General features: G+C 42.0%; 1 protein-coding gene and 1 long non-coding RNA gene across 2 annotated transcripts; one reads left to right on the top strand and one right to left on the bottom strand.

Moving 5' to 3' along the window:
* Positions 1-266: 266 nt before the first annotated feature.
* Positions 267-2,259, top strand: LOC129815981 (general transcription factor II-I repeat domain-containing protein 2-like). Its single transcript, XM_055870184.1, has one exon. It carries the CDS (start codon positions 439-441, stop codon positions 2,257-2,259), a length of 1,821 nt encoding a protein of 606 aa, XP_055726159.1. The 5' UTR covers positions 267-438.
* Positions 2,260-16,859: 14,600 nt separating this feature from the next.
* Positions 16,860-18,729, bottom strand: LOC129815982 (uncharacterized). Its single transcript, XR_008753503.1, has 3 exons — positions 18,530-18,729; positions 18,331-18,425; positions 16,860-18,231 (listed from the first exon to the last, which is right to left on the bottom strand). It is a non-coding gene; the product is annotated as an uncharacterized LOC129815982 (long non-coding RNA).
* Positions 18,730-19,221: the final 492 nt, after the last annotated feature.

Consider the following 19,221-nt stretch of genomic DNA (forward strand, 5'->3'; position numbering starts at 1 on the left):
AATAGACTTATAACAGTTAGGATCAGCTTGATTTCCCCCTTTAAATAAAGGATGAACCGTGGCTGCCATACAAGCATTGGGAACCTCCCCAGAGAGGAGAGACAGGTTAAAAAGGGGAGAGATAGGCTTGATGATGATAGGGGCGGCAACCTTAAAGAAGAAAGGGTCTAAACCACATATGTCAGAGTCAAGGCCCGCGGGCCACATCCGGCCCGCGAGAAGGTTTTTTACGGCCCCTGGGATGATCTTGATTTATTATTAGAACCGGCCCGCAGACCGCAGCAAGCCGGCAGCCCGCAGATCTTTTACACGCACCAATACTACATTTCCCACAATGCAACGGTGACGCACCGAGCAGTAGGCTGCTTCATTTCAATATTTATTGGCACAGCAGTCGTCAGCATCACAGTAAAATTAACTTTCAGATACCCATCAAAAATGGCAAAACGGAAGGTGGACACTGAGAACCGGGGGTTTCAAACAAGGTGGGAGTCGGAGTATATGTTCACGGAGGTAGCTGGAAAACCTGTGTGTCTTCTGTGTGGAGAAAGTGTGGCGGTACTGAAAGAGTATAATCTGAGACGACATTATGAAACGAAACACGCGGACAAAAACAAGAATATGGACATGGAACAAAGGCTACAAAAGGCAGAGGAATTAAAACGAGGCCTCAAATCTCGACAGGCTCTGTTCAAAAAAGCCAAATCACAAGGCCAGGCTGCTGTCAAGGCCAGTTTTATTTTGGCAGAAGAGATCGCTAAATCAGCCCGGCCATTTACGGAGGGGGATTTCATCAAAAACTGCATGATTAAAGTTTGTGACGAAGTTTGCCCAGAAAAAAGGCAACTCTTTTTAAATGTGAGTCTGAGCAGAAACACCATTGCCGAGAGAGTAGACCAGTTGTCCATCAATCTAAAAGAGCAGCTTGTGAAAAAGGGAAAAGATTTCATTGCATATTCCTTGGCTGTGGATGAGAGCACCGACATTTCTGACATTGCCCAGTTGTCAATTTTCATCCGCGGAGTGGACTCCAGCCTAAGCGTGACAGAGGAGTTTTTGGCTTTACGTCCTATGCATGGCACAACTACGGGGCATGATTTGTATGAAGAGGTGTCAAGATGTGTAAATGAGATGGAGCTGCCTTGGGAAAAACTCGTGGGTTTGACAACCGACGGAGCACCTGCGATGTGTGGACACAGGAGCGGACTGGTGGCGAAGATACGGGAAAAGATGCAAGAGGAAAACGCGACAGGTGAGCTGACAGCTTATCATTGTATCATACACCAGGAAGCGTTGTGCGGTAAAGCCTTGAAAATGGAGCATGTAATGAGCATCATCACGCGCACAGTTAACTTTATCAGAGCCAAAGGTTTGAATCACCGCCAGTTCAAGGCATTTCTGACGGAGTTAGAAACGGAGCATGGTGATTTGCCTTATCACACAGAGGTGCGATGGCTAAGCCAGGGAAAGGTGCTTCAAAGATGTTTCGAGCTTCGTGAGGAGATTTGTCTGTTCTTGGACAGCAAAGGGAAAGACACAACACAACTCCGAGACGAAATGTTTCTGTGTGAAATGGCTTTTCTGTGTGACATTACGAGTCATCTGAATGCAATGAACTTGCAGCTGCAGGGTCGGGATCATGTCATCTCTGATATGTACAGTACAGTGAAGGCATTTAAAACCAAACTGACTCTGTGGGAGACGCAGATGCGGAAAGAAAATTTGAGCCACTTTCCCAGCTGCCAGACCATGAAAGAGAAGCTCTCTACCAGTGCGTTCCCGAGCGCACAGTTGGCTGATAAAATAGGTATGCTTGCCGCTGACTTTCGACGCCGATTTGCTGACTTTGAAGCACAAAAAAGCAGGTTGGAACTGCTCGGTAACCCATTTGCTGTTGACGTGGAAAGCTCACCACCAAACCTCCAAATGGAGTTGATTGACCTCCAATGCAATGATGCACTGAGGGCAAAATATGCGGCAGTGGGTGCTGCGGAGTTCGCCCGTTTCCTCCCCGACACAATGCCCCAGCTGCGCATCCAGGCTGCTCAAACGTTGTCTATGTTTGGCAGCACATACCTGTGTGAACAACTGTTTTCTTTGATGAACCTGAACAAAACATCACACAGAAGTCGACTTACTGCTGAACACCTCCACTCAATTCTGAGGATTTCCTCAGCTCAGAGCCTTACCCCGAACATTGATGAACTTGTGGAAAAGATGGGACACCACCAAGTATCACCCTCAACCTCAAACAAGTGAACATTACTGTGCAATCACATATTTAGAGTTTTTACTCAGTTCAAGTTTAAAAGTTAAAGTTTAATATTTGTTTTCACTGCATGTTACTTCTCCTTAAACAAAGTGTTGTTTTTGATTAATAGATTTTTGCACTTTATTTTATTGTATTTCAATCCAATTATATTTTAAAAATATTTCAGTTGAGTGGATGATAGAAAATTGCTATTATTGTTTTTTTCTTTGAAGTAAATTTAGCCCACTTTTGCTAAAATAGAAAATATAGGCTACTGATGGTGCCTTGAATACCGGTTTCTTTCATTTAATGTTCATGTTATGGGGATTTTTATATAAAGGAAATTTGTCTTTTGTGTCTGTTGAAAATTAAAGATTACTGACAGAGCCATAAGAAAATATTGCTTTATTTATCTGATCATATTGGAATATATTTGTTAGGTTTTCAGTAGGTTCAATTAGGTTCACTAGACTATATGCGTCATTTAAAAAATTTTCAATGAACATTCGAACAGTCCGGCCCTCGGCTTGTAGCTAAATTTTTTATTTGGCCCTCCGTCCATTTGACTTTGACACCCCTGGTCTAAACCATCTGACCAAGATGTTTTTTTGAGGTCAAGAGTTTAAGGAGCTCCTTTAGCACTTCGGACTCAGTCCCGTCTCCAGGGAGAAACTTTGTACCAGGGCAGTGGAAAAAGAGGGAGGAGCATTTGGGCTAGTCACATTAGAAGGGGTGGGAGATGAGGAAATGTTGGACGGGCAAGGAGGCTTGGCTGAGTCAAATAGGAATCCTGACTTAATGAAGTGGTGATTAAAGAGCTCAGCCATGTGCTTCTTGTCAGTAACAACCACATCATCAACTTTAAAGGACATGTGCAGCTGTGAGGAGGAGGGTTTATTCTTCAGGTCTTTAACTGTTTTCCAGAACTTTTTGGGGTTAGACCCACAGAGAGAGAACTGCTCCTTAAAGTAACTAACTTTGGCCTTCCGGATAGCCTGAGTGCACTTATTTCTCATTTGCCTGAACGAGAACCAGTCAGCCTGAGTATGCGTGTGCCGAGTCTTTCGCCAAATGCAATTCTTGAGGTGGAGTAACTCTGCAAGATCACGGTCAAACCAGGGGCTGAACCTGTTTTTAATTTTAATTTTCTTTATAGGGGCGTGTTTGTTAACAATACCACTAAAAATATCAAAAAATAAGTTCCAAGCGTCTTGGACAGAGGGGATCAAATTATTCTATACCAATTTACAGAGCCCAGGTCATGAAGGAAGGCTTGCTCATTAAAGTTTTTTTCCGAGCGTCTATGACAAATCAGGACAGGTTGTTTCACCGAGCAGCCATTACGAGCACAGGCTGTAAAACAGTGATCACTAAGGTCATTACAGAAAACACCAGACTGATACTGTAACGGTTATTCTCCTCCTCGTCTGAGGAGGAGCATGGATCGGACCAAAACGCAGCTTGTGGAGAATACATGTTGATTTATTAAACAAGACGAACACGAAGCACGCTTGCATAACTATACAAAAACAACAAACGACGTCAACAGACCTGAACATGTGAACTTACATATAACGAAGAACGCACGAACAGGTACAGACTAAACAAACGAAACAGTCCCGTGTGGTACAAACACTGACACGGAAGACAATCACCCACAAACAAACGGTGTGAACAGCCTACCTTAATATGGTTCTCAATCAGAGGAAACGTCAAACACCTGCCCCTGATTGAGAACCATATAAGGCTAAATAACAATGAACCTAAACATAGAAACAAATAACATAGACTGCCCACCCAGCTCACGTCCTGACCAACTAAACAAAGCTAAACAAAGGAAAATAAGGTCAGGAACGTGACAGATACCTATCAGGATTATTTGTTTCAGGGAGTCCCATTGCTTTAGGACTTGGTTAGGTGGTTTAAGCATGTCCCAGTTTAGGTCACCTAGCAGGATAAATTCAGACTTAGTGTAAGGGGCCAGGAGAGAGTTTAGGTCAGTTGGGGTACAGGTCGGTGCTGATGGAGGACGATAACACCCAGCAACAGTCAACAAAGAGCTATTTGAAAGTTTAATGCTTAAAAACAGCAAATCAAATTGTTTGGGGACGGACTGCCGCACCTTTGGAAGATCTGTCTTGCCGAAAAAGGCTATAACCAGAAAGGTTAACATCAATATTCAAAACACTATTCCTTAACCACGTCTCAGTAATGACAACACATGTGGATTGGAGCTGTGAGCCTACACTTTCAATTGATCCATTTTAGGTAATAAGCTTCTAGTGTTAACGTGCTGAAAACCCAGGCTTTTACGAGAGCAGAACACAGTGAAGCAGATATCAGAGCACAAGTCGGAATTGGGGCTAGCAACAGTAGATGGGCCAGGGTGTACATGCACCTTTCCAGATATCATCAACAGTAATACAATCAAGGCACGGGGGAGGACAGGGAGAGCTCTGCAGTGTTGATTTATGACATCTGAATGTGCATCAGATGGCAACAAGATCATATTGTACAGCAATTTCATCAGGTAACATGAATACAAAGCCGGCAAGAGGTGGTTAGAATGGGATGGGAGGCCAAAAGTCTGTGTAACCAATAGAGAGTCAGAGTCCCGACTGTGGGAACAAACAGTCTGTCCCACAGTTGGGTAAACAAGAAACTTCATAGTCAACAAAGCATGCAGGAGTCATGGGGCAAATAGCAAAGTGCACAAGAAAAATATATATAAACAACTTGGGGCTAGCCATTGTAAGTTCAGAGTCGCTCTGTAGTGGAGCGGGTCGAGAGTTTCAAATTCCTTGGTGTCCACATCCCCAACAACTATCATGGTCCAAACACACCAATAAAGAGGGCACAACAATGAGCTGAGTCCCCCCTCAGGAGACTGAAAAGATTTGGCATGGGTCCCCAGATCCTCAAAAAGTTCTACAGCTGCACCATTGAGAGCATCCTGACCGGTTGCATCACTGCCTGGTATGGCAACTGCTCGGCATCCCACCGTAAGGCTATACAAAGGGTATTGTGTACAGTTCAGTACATCACCGGGGCCAAACTTCCTGCCATCCAGGACCTATATAATATAGAAGGCACCACAAATTGTGAAAGACTCCAGTCACCCAAGTCATGGACGGTTCTCTCTGCTACCGCATGGCAAACGACATCGGAGCACCAAGTCTAGGTCCAAAAGGCTCCTTAACAGCTTCTACCCCCAAGCCGTAAGACTGCTAAACAATTAATCAAATGGCCACCCAGATTATTTACATTGAACCCCCCCCCCCCCCCCCTTTGTTTTTACACTGCTGCTACTCGCTGTTTATTATCTATCCATAGTGACTTTACCTCTACCTACATGTACAAATTACCTCGACTAACCTGTACCCCTGCACATTGACTCGGTACCCCCTGTATATAGCCTCATTATTGTTATTTTGTTTTATTTTTGTTTATTTAGTAAATATTTTCTTGACTCTCTTGAACTGCATTGTTGATTAAAGGCTTGTAAGTAAGCATTTCACAGTAAGGTCTACTACACCTGTTGTATTCGGCACATGACAAATAAAATTTGATTTGAGTATATTAGTCCATGAGAATAATTGAAGAGCAAAAATTTACCACCAGTGGGAGACATTGAACTATTATTTCTGTCCATTAGTACCATTATAACAGACCTTCCAGGTCAGTTAGGATCACAACTTTATTTTTAGAATGTGAAATGTCAGAATCATAGTAGAGAGAATGATTTATTTCAGATTTTATTTCTTTCATCACATTCCCAGTGGGTCAGAAGTTTACATACACTCAATTAATATTTGGTAGCATTGCCTTTCAATCGTTTAACTTGGGTCAAACGTTTCAGGTAGCCTTCCACAAGCTTCCCACAATAAGTTGGGTACATTTTGGCCCATTCCTCCTGACAGAGCTGGTGTAACTGAGTCAGGTTTGTAGTCCTCCTTGCTTGCACACGCTTTTTCAGTTCTGCCCACAAATGTTCTATTGGATTGAAGTCAGGGCTTTGTGATGGCCACTCCAATACCTTGACTTTGTTGTCCTTAAGCCATTTTTCCACAACTTTGAAAGTATGCTTAGGGTCAATGCCCATTTGGAAGACCCATTTGCGACCAAGCTTTAACTTCCTGACTGATGTCTTGAGATGTTGCTTCAATATATCCACATAATTTTCCTACCTCATGATTCCATCTATTTTGTGAAGTGCACCAGTCCCTCCAGCAGCAAAGCACCCCCACAACATGATGCTAAAACCCCGTGCTTCACAGTTAGGATGAGGTTCTTTGGCTTGCAAGCCTCCCCCTTTTTCCTCCAAATATAATGATGGTCATTATGGCCAAACAGTTCTATTTTTGTTTCATCAGACCAGAAGACATTTCTCCAAAAGTACAATCTTTGTCCCCATGTGCAGTTGCAAACCGTAGTCTAGCTTTTTTATGGCGGTTTTGGAGCAGTGGCTTCTTCCTTGCTGAGCAGCCTTTCAGGTTCTGTCGATATAGTACTCGCTTTACTGTGGATATAGTTATGTTAGTTCCTGTTTCCTCCAACATCTTCACAAGGTCCTTTGCTGTTGTTCTGGGATTGATTTGCACTTATCGCACCAAAGTACGTTCATCTCTAGGAGACAGAACGCGTCTCCTTCCTGAGCGGAATGACGGCTGCGTGGTCCCATGGTGTTTATACTTGCGTACTATTGTTAGTACAGATGAACGTGGTACCTTCACGCATTTGGAAATTGCTCCCAAGGATGAACAAGACTTGTGGAGGTCTACAATTATTTTTCTGAGCTCTTGGCTGATTTCTTTTGATTTTCCCATGATGTCAAGCAAAGAGGCACTGAGTTTGAAAGTAGGCCTTGAAATACATCCACAGGTACACCTCCAATTGACTCAAATGATGTCAATTAACCAACCAGAAGCTTCTAAAGCCATGACATCATTTTCTGGAACGTTCCAAGCTGTTTAAAGGCACAGTCAATTTAGTGTATGTAAACTTCTGACCCACTGGAATTGTGATACAGTGAATTATAAGTGAAATAATCTGTCTGTAAACAATTGTTGGAAAAATTACTTGTGTCATGCACAAAGTAGATGTCCCAACCGACTTGCCTAAATTATAGTTTGTTTAACAAGACATTTGTGGAGTGGTTGAAAAACCTAAGTGTATGTAAACTTCCGACTTCAACTGTACATGCACATTTTTCAACCTCACACATGCACAATCAATGCACAAATTAACTATTCAATCAACACTCAAATGCACAAACACTTACATCATGTTCAAACAAATGTTTCAATACTCTCAGATAGTTCACTCGTGACATAACTGACTGTCACGCCCTGACCTTAGTTCCTTTTTTATGTCTCTATTTTGGTTTGGTCAGGGCGTGAGTTGGGATGGGCATTCTATGTTTTTCCCTATGTTTTCTATTTCTATGTGTTTGGCCTGGTATGGTTCCCAATCAGAGGCAGCTGTCTTTCGTTGTCTCTGATTGAGAACCATACTTAGGTATCCTTTTCCCACTTGGTGTTTGTGGGTAGTTGTTTTCTGTTTTGTGTTGTAGCACCTTTCAGGACTTTTTCGATTTTTGTTGTTTCACTTTGTTAATTTGTATTTCGTGTTCAGTTGAAATAAATGAACATGGACACTTACCACGCTGCGTTTTGGTCCGATCTTTCCTGTTCCTCAGATGAAGAAGATCGTTACACTGACGTGCATTTCTATAAAAATACCAGCAATTCCATTGAGGTACCTGATAGTTTCCATTTACTAAGAGCAATGAATCACATAATGATGATCCTGACAGTCAAAATTACTTGATTATAATCACTAGAAGCTGCCATCATGTCAGGTAGCTGTTGGCCTTGAGGTATGTACTAACTCATACTGTAGCCTACATACCTGCATGTCAGCAATCATTATGGGCAGGACAACTCTGGGCCCTAGTTATAGGCACTTATAAGGGCCTAGCGTTTTTCCTGATCAGGTCTAATGGACCCAGTGTGTGTTCTAGTCATGTCACTTTGTATATCCTTAATCCTTTCTGATTTGGAAGAGTCTGTTCTCCCTGTGCATGAGGTCACAAGCAGCTCCACTCCACTCTTTTTGTCTGCTCATTGACTCTCCCATCTACATAATTGGTCAATTTGTACACAATTTGCATTGAAGTAGCCTACTCTTTGTGTTTCCCATCCACATCAATAGCCATTTGTGGTTATTTGTGACCATTTCTAGAATTATGCAGAACATGCAATATTACATTTCCACCACTTGATGGCGCTTGCAGTGTTCTGATGACAAAGGGTTCTTTACTGACTACTGTGGTTTGGATATTTTTGGCTGTTGTTATTTTGATGGGAAAAAGATGAGGAGAGGAGGATGGAGATGGAAATGGAAATGGCTTTGCCGTATGGAGAGCTCAATGAGACCCGGCTTCCTGCTCCATTTAGGACTGAACACAGCGGGAAGAGAGATGAAACCTGGCTTGAAGACGCTCTGGCTGAAATGACTGCCTGGGAATATGAACGCATCATAACAACATACTGTTATACTGAAATTAATGCAGAGAGATTAAGAGGTCTAATTAAGCATTAATGCACGAGGGGGTGTGGTATATGGCCAATATACCACGGCTAAGGGTTGTTCTTATGCACGACACAGCGCGCTGTGCCTGGATACATTGGCCATATTGGCCATATACCACAAACCCTCAAGTTGCCTTATTGCTATTATAAACTGGGTACCAAAGATCAGAGAAGTAAAAATAAATGTTTTGTCATACCCATGGTGTACAGTCTGATATACCACGGCTGTCAGAAAAATCAGCATTCAGGGTTGGAACCACCCAGTTTATAATAATGGATTGAGGTCATGCAATGCTGTTCGCTAGGTCTCAAGGTACTTTACAGTAACTGCATATAGGTGGTGCACCACCAATGTATAACACCCACCTGGGTGATGTACGGCCGCCGTACAGGTCAACACACATCAGGGAACTATATTCAGTGGGGTGAACATTCTGAATGTATCAGAAAGAACTGTCATGTATAGAGCTAACATTATGCCCTATATGACATGACAGAAAACAGTGACTGTTCTGCATAATACATTAGAATGCGATTATCTGTGACATTCTACCCTACTCAATAATCCCCAATCTATGGGAGTGGAGAGGTGAGACCGATGAAGACAGTTAAGAGGCAGGTGATGATCAGATGGCTGTGAGAAGGATCAGGTTGACAGCCAGGAAATTACACAGCCATGAGGTGACAAAGATGCCATTGGATAAAACATCAACAGGTTAAACTGAACATCTGAAAAACAGCAACTGGACAGTAGCCTACACTGTCCCCATCATAAAACCAGGGGAATGGGAAACTCCTCAGAGGGAAGAAGAGTGCCCTGTATACATCCTCCAAACCACTAACAGTAGGAGCCTGATTTTGTCCTGACCACATGACCTGAACAGGAGAAACTAGAGTTGTGTTCGTATACCCATACTAACATACTGTATACTACATACTTGATGAGTCTATACTACATACTATTAGTTAAAATTAGTATACTGTAAACGAATGTAATCCTTTCAGTTGAGTGTACTAGTGCTTTGCCTGTGTACCGGAAGTTGATGCTGTTGCTATGCAACTTCTTGCTAACTCGTTAGCATAACAAATTACTAGCTAGACATCTTACGACATTAACAATGTCCATCGAGAAGGCACAACGACTATACCACTTAGCTAAGCTAAGAATGACGTGAATAATCAAGTCACCAAACGTTGGGTAGTTAGTTTGATAGCATATAGTTAATATACTGGCAAGTTCGATGTATTAGTAGCCAACTAACTTTAATTAGCTCACTAACATATAAGCAACTGCTATAATGATAGCAAATAACTATTAAAATGGTTTTGAAAAACAATCTTATGCTTCAATTCTGGGTCACATAATATAGCTACATTTGGAAAGTCACCATCATACAGGTAAAGAAAATAAGAAACAGTATAGAATTTATTATAGTAGTAGTGAAGATGCATGTCAGAGAGGAGAAGTGTCTGGCGGGTCGTAAGGCTAGCGTAGCTAACAAAATGTGAAAAGTCCTTACTTTATTACATTGTCATAATTAGTTAAAGCAATGAATTTATACCTGCTCTCGTCAGACTTCGGTTGCATATTTTCCGCCATTTTCTTCAAATCTGAAAATGTTGTGAAGCCATGCCCGTTTTCTGAAGAATTGGAAAAAAGCACAGAAATTGCTTGTATATTTTGTATTTAGGTTAATTTAGCATGGCATCTGGGAACTTTTGGCATACTAACTACAGTACATTTGGAAAGTATTCCGACCCCTTGACTTTTTCAACATTTTGTTCCTTTACAGCGTTCTTCTGAAATGGATTAAATCGTTTTTCCCCTCATCAATCTACACACAATAACCCTTAATGACAAATGTATTATAAATAAAAAATTAAATATAACATTTACATAAGTATTCAGACCCTTTACTCAGTACTTTGTTGAAACACCTTTTACAGTGATTACAGCCTCGAGTCTTCTTGTGTATGACACTACAAGCTTGGCACACCTGTACAGTCCTATTCTTTAACTTAGATTGTTGCTTGAGCTGGAGACGTGAATCCAACATAGCAATTATTAATTTGCACACAAATTGGAATTAAAGGCAGACTAAATCAGCGGCACAGATGGAACTATCCAAGCAGAAGATAAGTCGCTTTAGATAAAAGTGTCTGCTAAATGGCATATATTATTATTATTATTACTACATCTCCTTAAAATGTTGATATTTGGTTGCATTGACTAAATATCATTACATTTTAAATCAACCAGAGCTTGAAACCCTAGGCGTATTGTATTGTCTTTTTTTACACTGAACAAAAATATAAATGCAACATGCAACAATTAAAAATATTTGACTGGGTTACAGTTCATAGAAGGAAATCAGTAAATTAAAATAAATTCATTAGGCCCTCATCTCTGGATTTCATATGACTGGGCAGGGGCGCAGCCATGGGTAGACCTGGGAGGGCATTGGCCCACCCACTTTTTAATTTATTTTATTTAACCTTCATTTAACTAGGCAAGTCAGTTAAGAACAAATTATTATTTACTTGGGAGCCAGGCCCAGCCAATCAAAATACATTTTTCCCAACAAAAGGGCTTTATTACAGACAGACATACAACAGCTCTGTTGGACATTCTTGCAGTCAGCATGCCAGTGGCACGATCCCTCAAAACTTGAGACATCTATGGCATTGTGTTGTGTGACAAAACTGCACATTTTAGAGTGGCCTTTCATTGTCCCCAGCACAAGGTGCACCTATGTAATGTTTATGCTGTTTAATCATCTTCTTAATATGCCACACCTGTCAGGTGGATGGATTATCTTGGCAAAGGAGAAATGCTCATTAACAGGGATGTAAACAAATTTGTGCATCAAATTTCAGAGAAAAAGTTTTGGAACCATCATTTTACATTTAACATTTATATTTTTGTTCAGTATTAGTTGAATTCAAACAATTACTAATGACTTTGCAAATGATATATAGGCCTAAATGGCATCGTTGAGGATTGATAAAGTATGGACACATTTCATTTGCTCTGTTAAACCTACCCTTGGAATGACTTCGATAGCAACAGTGAATCTATTTAGTTTTTAGGTGAAGATCTCTGAACAATCATTCTCACAATACCACATTGGTAATAGCCCGCCACAGTGGATGCGTCCTATACTCATAAAACCTAGTGGTCAAACACGGAAATGGTTCCAATCGTCTTTTCACCGTTCATTGAATTAAATATGTGTTTGGTCTAGACTTACCTTTGTGTAACGTTTTAATAACTGTGTAATTCTCTCAATATATTCGCCTCAATTTACTCAAAAACATTCTAAATGCTAACTAACAGAGAAAACCTCAGGAAGCTCATGCATGTCATCTCTTACCGACACTGTCCACTACCGTTCACCAGCGTGATCAGAGACCAGTGCCTAATCCATGATGAATCCATGTGCTGTATTGAAATAAAGTGTTGTACTTCTTCAATCCCCTTTCTCTGTCTTAGGTACCCCCTGACTACACTTTAGCTAGCTAGTATCTGGAGCATCAGCATTTGTGGGTTCGATTACAGGCTCAAAATGGCCAGAAACAAATAACGTTCTTCTGAAACTCATCAGTCTTTTCTTATTCTGAGAAATGAAGGCTATTCCATGTGAGAAATTGCCAAGAAACTGAAGATCTCGTATAACGCTGTGTACTACTCCCTTCACAAAACAGCGCAAACAGTCTGTAACCAGAATCGAAAGATTAGTGGGAGGCCCCGGTGCACAACGGAGCAAGAGGACAAGTACATTAGACTGTCTAGTTTGAGAAACAGACGCCTCACAAGTCCTCAACTGGCAGCTTCATTAAATAGTACCTGCAAAACACCAGTCTCAACGTCAACAGTGAAGGGGCAACTCCCGGATGCTGGCCTTCTAGGCAGAATTGCAAAGAAAAAGCCATATTTCAGAATGGCCAATACAAATAAAAGATAGGCAAAAGAACACAGACACTGGACAGAGGAACTCTGTCTAGAAGGCCAGCATCCCAGAGTCGCCTCTTCACTGTTGACGTTGAGACTGGTGTTTTGCGGGATTAACACAAGGTGTCATTGGAACACAGGAGTGAAGGTTGCTGATAATGGGTATCTGTACTCCTATGTAGATATTCCATTAAAAATCTGCTGTTTCCAGCTACAATAATCATTTACAACATTAATAATGTCTACACTGTATCTCTGATCAATTTGATGTTATTTTAATGGACAAAAAAAATGTGCTTTCTTTCAAAAAACAAGGACATTTCTAAGTGACCCCAAACTTTTGAAAGGTAGTGTATATAGCACATTTCTTACAGCATAAACATTTCAAGGTGTTCAAAGTCATGCATTAAAAGGCATGTGCCACTTAACATCCTTCCTCTTTGCAGGTCTCTATAGGTGACCAGGGTATTCTCTATACCACATGCGAATGCCTCCGTGGAGCTCATAAGTGTAGCCATGCAGCCTATTTTGGCGGTTCACAATACAATCTGTCCCGAAGCCCACAAAACAGGATCTTTAGTGGCTAAGGTACCATTTCCAGGACAGTTTCCGGGACAGGTTAAGTGGAATGGCATGTCTCCTTGAACCTGAGCCAGAACAACCGCCATCCTCCCTGTCTGTACCAGATATTGTTAAAGTACAAGGGCACCTGGGGAATGCAGGCATCCTGGCTGGCATAGTGCTGTTGGTGGAGCCGCAACAGGCGATACAGCAGGCAACAAATGGACAGTGCACCAACCCCAACTGGCACAACATGAGGAGAGGGAGGTTGACAGCCAGCAATTATGGAGCAGTGGTTAGCGCCAAGCGCAAAACTCTGTCGCTGCTAAAAAGGGTCCTCAGATCACAGTCGTTGGATGGGTTGTTGTGTGTAAAGTGGGGCACAGATAACGAATAGGAGGGCATCAAGGCATTCAAAATGGCTACAGAGATGGATGTGGAGGAGTCAGGGCTTTGGGTCATGGGCACTGGGAGCCTGGCTGCCTCACTGGATGTTCTGGTGGGCACCACAGCAGTGGTAGAGGTCAAATGTCCCTATGGGTCAAGGGACCATACCATTGAAGAGGCAGTGACGTCAAAGGATTTCTATATCAAGGAGGGAGAGTCTTACAGCCTCTGTGAAGACCATCCTTACAGGCACCAGGTCCAAGGTCAGCTCCATATCACTGGAAGGTTCACCTGCTTCTTCGTTGTGTGGACCACCAAAGCTTCCATCACCATCCTCATCCAGCATGACGACCTCTGACAGACTCATATTGCTCCTCCTGTCAGTACCTGTTTTCAGGGAAGCCAATGGTCCAAAAATATTCTGCATAATTCACACACACACACTAGGCTTCCAGAATACATTATATTTAGGGCTGTCAAAGTTAACGCGTAAATACTGCGTTAATACGTTACATTTTCAAAGACATAAAACATTTTTTTACACCATTAACGCATTTTTGACCCGCTGAACCATCTATACTTCAAATTCAAGCCCCAGCAGCCGATGCACTAGTTTGACAAGCACTTTACTAGCTAGCGACTTGTATTACTGAATGATGGAGAATGCTTGTAAGGGGCTTTAAAATGGCACATTAAAATTTGAATCCCTCCCAGATGGCTCTCTGGATAAAACCAAAGTAATTTTCATCTACTGTAAGGCTGAATTGGTTTATCACTGAAGTACATAGAGTTACTTATATTGACGCCGGCAATACAAGTAACAAGTAGCAATGGAGGACATCTTTGGCAGGCTAAGCTAGAAGGGTGTGCGGGCAGGAGGCCTATGGACAAGTGGACGAGCAGCAAGCCAACACAAGCAATAGCCAAGTGGGTAGCAACAGCTTGCAGGTCAGTCCACATTGTGGAGGACAAAGACTTGAGGGATATCATCTGGATCGCATCGAACACGCAACGTATGAGTTACCTTCGAGAGCCACCGATGTTACAAGAATACACAAGCTGTATAAAAGCGAGAGTGTTACAAACGCGGAGTAGTTGAAACATGTAATGGCTGTTGCTCTCACGAGGAATCACAACTACCTTGTGGTGGTTACTCACCGCGCACCACATGCTCTGGCCGTAATGAAGACAGAAGAGAGGCACTATGCTGAAACGTGTGCCAAGCATTTCATGGATGTAGCAAAGCAGTGGAACATTGAAAACACTTTACACAGAACATGATTGCAGCTGCGAGACATCTGCCTTTTGAACACCCTGCACCGCTCACAGTCTCCAAAGGTCCATCACAGTGTCCATACAGAACAGCAGGTTTGAAAATGCCCTAGCCAAATGCTGAAGAATAGTTGGGCATTTCAAACACAGCCCACCAAACGCTGCAGAGCTAGGACAACAGCAAGTTGCAAATGGGCAAAAGAAGGAGAAACTCGTTCAAGATGTCACAACAAGATGGAATTCCACACAGGAATTGGTAAAGTGTGTCCACAGAAACCAACAACCACAGAGATGCTCTGGCTCAACAGAAAACCAACTTCACCATGCAAACCACAGCTGAATTGGAGAAACTGCAGAAGTTGTAGGCACTGCTGGAGCCCTGAAGGTAAGCTTCTTTATCACACTATTAGTGTTATAATATGATTGTGTGTGTGTGTGTGTGTGTGAGTGTGAGAGAGAGAGAGAGAGAGAGAGAGAGAGAGAGAGAGAGAGAGAGAGAGAGAGAGAGAGAGAGAGAGAGAGAGAGAGAGAGAGAGAGAAAGAAAGAGAGAGAGAGAGAGAGAGAGAGAGAGAGAGAGAGAGAGAGAGAGAGAGAGAATATGTGTCTGTGTATAACAAGTATCTCACAAATGACTTAAATGATTTTGAATTATCTTCCACTGCAGGTACTTGACTGAACTTCTGGGAGGAGAGAACTACATTTCCTGCTCAGTGGTGTTGCCTGCTTTGTGCCATCTCATTTGGGTGATGGAGAGCTCCGATGATGACCCTGCCTACGTGGAAAGTTTCAAGCAAATATTCACAACAAACCTGAAGAAATGCAAGGAAAACACCAACCTCACATGGCTGAAGATCGCCACAGCACTCGACCCAAGGTTTAAGGACCTGAAGTGCCTTCCCAGACCTGAGAGGGGTGAGGGCTTTGGTCAGCAACTTGCTGAAGGAAGAGAGGTCTGTACAGCAACCTGATAAAGCAACAGAGTCAGATCCACCAAATAAGAAAGCTGCCCTCTTGTTGAGTTCTTCTGAGTCTGTTGAAGAATATGAGTCCATTGAGAAATGTGTGGAGCGTTACAAAGCAGAGCCCAGCATCTACATGGAGGACTGTCCACAACAGTGGTGGTCACAGCATGCAGGGGCACACACCAGGCTGGCCTGCATTGCACGAAGGTACAGTACATTCGGAAAGTATTCAGACCCTCTCACTTTTTCCACATTTTGTTACGTTTCAGCCGTATTCTAAAATGGATTGAATAGTTTTTTTCCTCAATCTACACATAATACCCAATAATTTTGGGAAAATATATTAAAAATAAAAAACAGAAATACCTTATTTACATACAGTACCTGGCAATGCCTGCCACATCAGTAACTTGTGGGAGGTTGTTTTCACTCTCTGAGCATATCGTACAGAAGAGAGCAGCTTTATTATCTGAAAATGTCAACATGCTTGTTTGTCTTTGCAACTGGCTCAGTGAAAAGAGAAAGGCGGACGACTGAAGTGTATGGTCACAGGTTTATGTTCTGTGGAATTCATTACATTGTTGGACAAGTTTATGCTCTTTGTTCTTTGCATCCATAGTGCCAGTTATTTTTTATTATAGCCAACCCTCCAATCAGTAATTGGGAGAACAATAATTTGTAATGGCTGAAGCTTTAACAGTGTGTGTGTGTGTGTGTGTGTGTGTGTGTGTGTGTGTGTGTGTGTGTGTGTGTGTGTGTGTGTGTGTGTGTGTGTGTGTGTGTGTGTGTGTGTGTGTGTGTGTGTGTGTGTGTGTGTGTGTGTGTGTGTGTGTGTGTGTGTGTGTGTGTGTGTGTGTGTGTGTGTGCGTTTGTGTGCATGAATTGTTGTATAGTGGGAAAAGAGTTACCTGACTAACTCTTCCTCATCCTCTCCCGCCTCCAACTCCACCCCTAATTCTTCTCACTGCGGCTCCTTCCAGTTTCCACATTTCTCATTGACAACTTCAAGAAAATGTATGAGGGAGCATTAGAAGGTTACAGGACTTTTGTATTGCTTAAATTGTTTATGGTGAATATGCCATTAAAAACATTCTGATACAGATTATTTTTTGTGTTTCAGTCCCTACATGTCTATAACTCAATACACTGTTTCTTTATTTGGGAACAAATTTGAAAAAATAAATGAGTGATTAATCGCGATTAACTACAGAATTGAATGAAATTAATCATGATTTTTTTTTTTTTTTGTATGACAGCCCTAGTTATATTACATACAAGTGTTGTTCAAAGCAGCCAGCTAAAGTAATGTAGTTAACCTTTATCATGGGCACAGTGGGAATTTATATCTGTGATGTACAAATTATTTTGTACCCCTTGTGTCTTACTTGCTGAAGGCCCGAGTGCTTGGACCTAACATTGTTGAAAACAAGTGAACAATGAATACAGATCATACACAAACAATAGGTTATATTACATTCAAGTTTTGCTCAAAGTAGAAAACTAAAGTAATGTAGTCAACGTAAGTTACATTTTGAGTGCATCTCCTAACAGTTTCATTCAGTAGTACAACACAATTCACATTGCATTTTATCATGGGCACAGTGGGAATTTATAAGTCTTACCCCCAGTGTCACGTTCCTGACCTATTTCTGTTAGTTTGTTGTATGTGTTAGTTGGTCAGGACGTGAGTTTGGGTGGGCATTCTATGTTTTCTGTTTCTATGTTGGTTTAAGGGTTGCCTGGTATGGCTCTTAATTAGAGGCAGGTGTTTGGCGTTCCTCTAATTGAGAGTCATATTTAGGTAGGTTGTTTCACAGTGTTCGTTGTGGGTGGTTGTCTCCTGTGTCAGTGTTTGTCGCACCATACGGGACTGTTCGGTTTGTTTTTGTACATTGTCATTTTGTGTAGTCTATTTTTACCTGTTCGTGCGTTCTTCGCGTTATTTGTAAGTTCGTATTGTTCAGATCTGTCTATACATTTCGGTTTTGTTATTTTGTAGTTTATTCAAGTCTAGGTCGTTTTCTGTCTTCATTGTTTTGTCGTGTCTTTATTAAATTATGTATTCACAACCCGCTGCGCCTTGGTTCAATCACTACTCCTCCCCTTCGGTTGAAGAGGAGGAGAACCACCGTTACACCCAGAGTGAGAGAGAGAGTACATCACTTCCAGCAGATTGCCTTGCTGAGGGTGGCGTTGATCATGCACTGCTTCTCGTGGGGTGAGCCTGATGTTCCGCATGTCACGCCTCTTGTCTAAAACATGGGGAAAAGGGGACATGAAGTCAAAATGTCTATGCATATACAAATTCATTGTTTTACTCAGTATGCTATCATATGTGATGAGTTACTGACCTATCCATCCACAGGCTTGATCTGTTGTAGTCTCGGATCACACTGGCACAGGATGTCCACGCACCGGAAGGTCTGAGGGATGCACTCCTATTGGACTGGAAATCAATGAGACATTTGGTCAGTGGTGGGTCTTTTTCAATGCCGTATCAACATCTTTATCTGGACAGAAAATGCATTGTTTATCATAACACAAACCCACATTGGACAATGTGACAAGTGGTCCGTCAACACCCAATCCTCATGCCTCATTGTTTGTTCTTGTTCACCAGTCAACAGTCTGGATCTTCCTCTTCTGCCAAGGTGGATGAGCTACCTTTTCTTGGAAATACAGGGCCATTTCTCTTTCCCATTGGAAAATGGAAGCTGCAGAACAAAGTGTTGTTACTGTGTTTTTGGTCCGTCCATCTGAAAGACAAAAAAAAGTTACTTTTACTAGGTAGCCAAGTTGATAACTAAAATGGTAACATCTATATTAAAATGCCATAACCCACAGACTATAGTAATGGTAAAATAGACTGGGCTTTGGTCTATCTGCACATCTAAAACCCTACTATGTGGATGGGACATTTCTGCTGAGATGGAGGAACTATCTGGAATGCTCAACTAGATGATCAGGACAGTGTAGGATACTATTTGCCCAAAGAGGTAAAGTATTGTGATGAGCTATATGACTGTACTTCTGATTCTAATTCTCAAGAGGAAAGTTAAAACCCTCTAATTCTCAAGAGGAAAGTTAAAACCCTCAGCCGTGAGGTCACTGAGGAGGACCAACAGTGATAGGGGGATCATCTGAAAGGGACTGACATGCAGCAATGGAACATAAGGATTTCGGGCACTGGCCAGCAGACCACGATTTCTACTGGCCATGGTAACATTCAGGTCCTAAATCTG

Source organism: Salvelinus fontinalis, chromosome 18 (genome assembly GCF_029448725.1).
Source record: "Salvelinus fontinalis isolate EN_2023a chromosome 18, ASM2944872v1, whole genome shotgun sequence".
NCBI lineage: Eukaryota > Metazoa > Chordata > Actinopteri > Salmoniformes > Salmonidae > Salvelinus > Salvelinus fontinalis.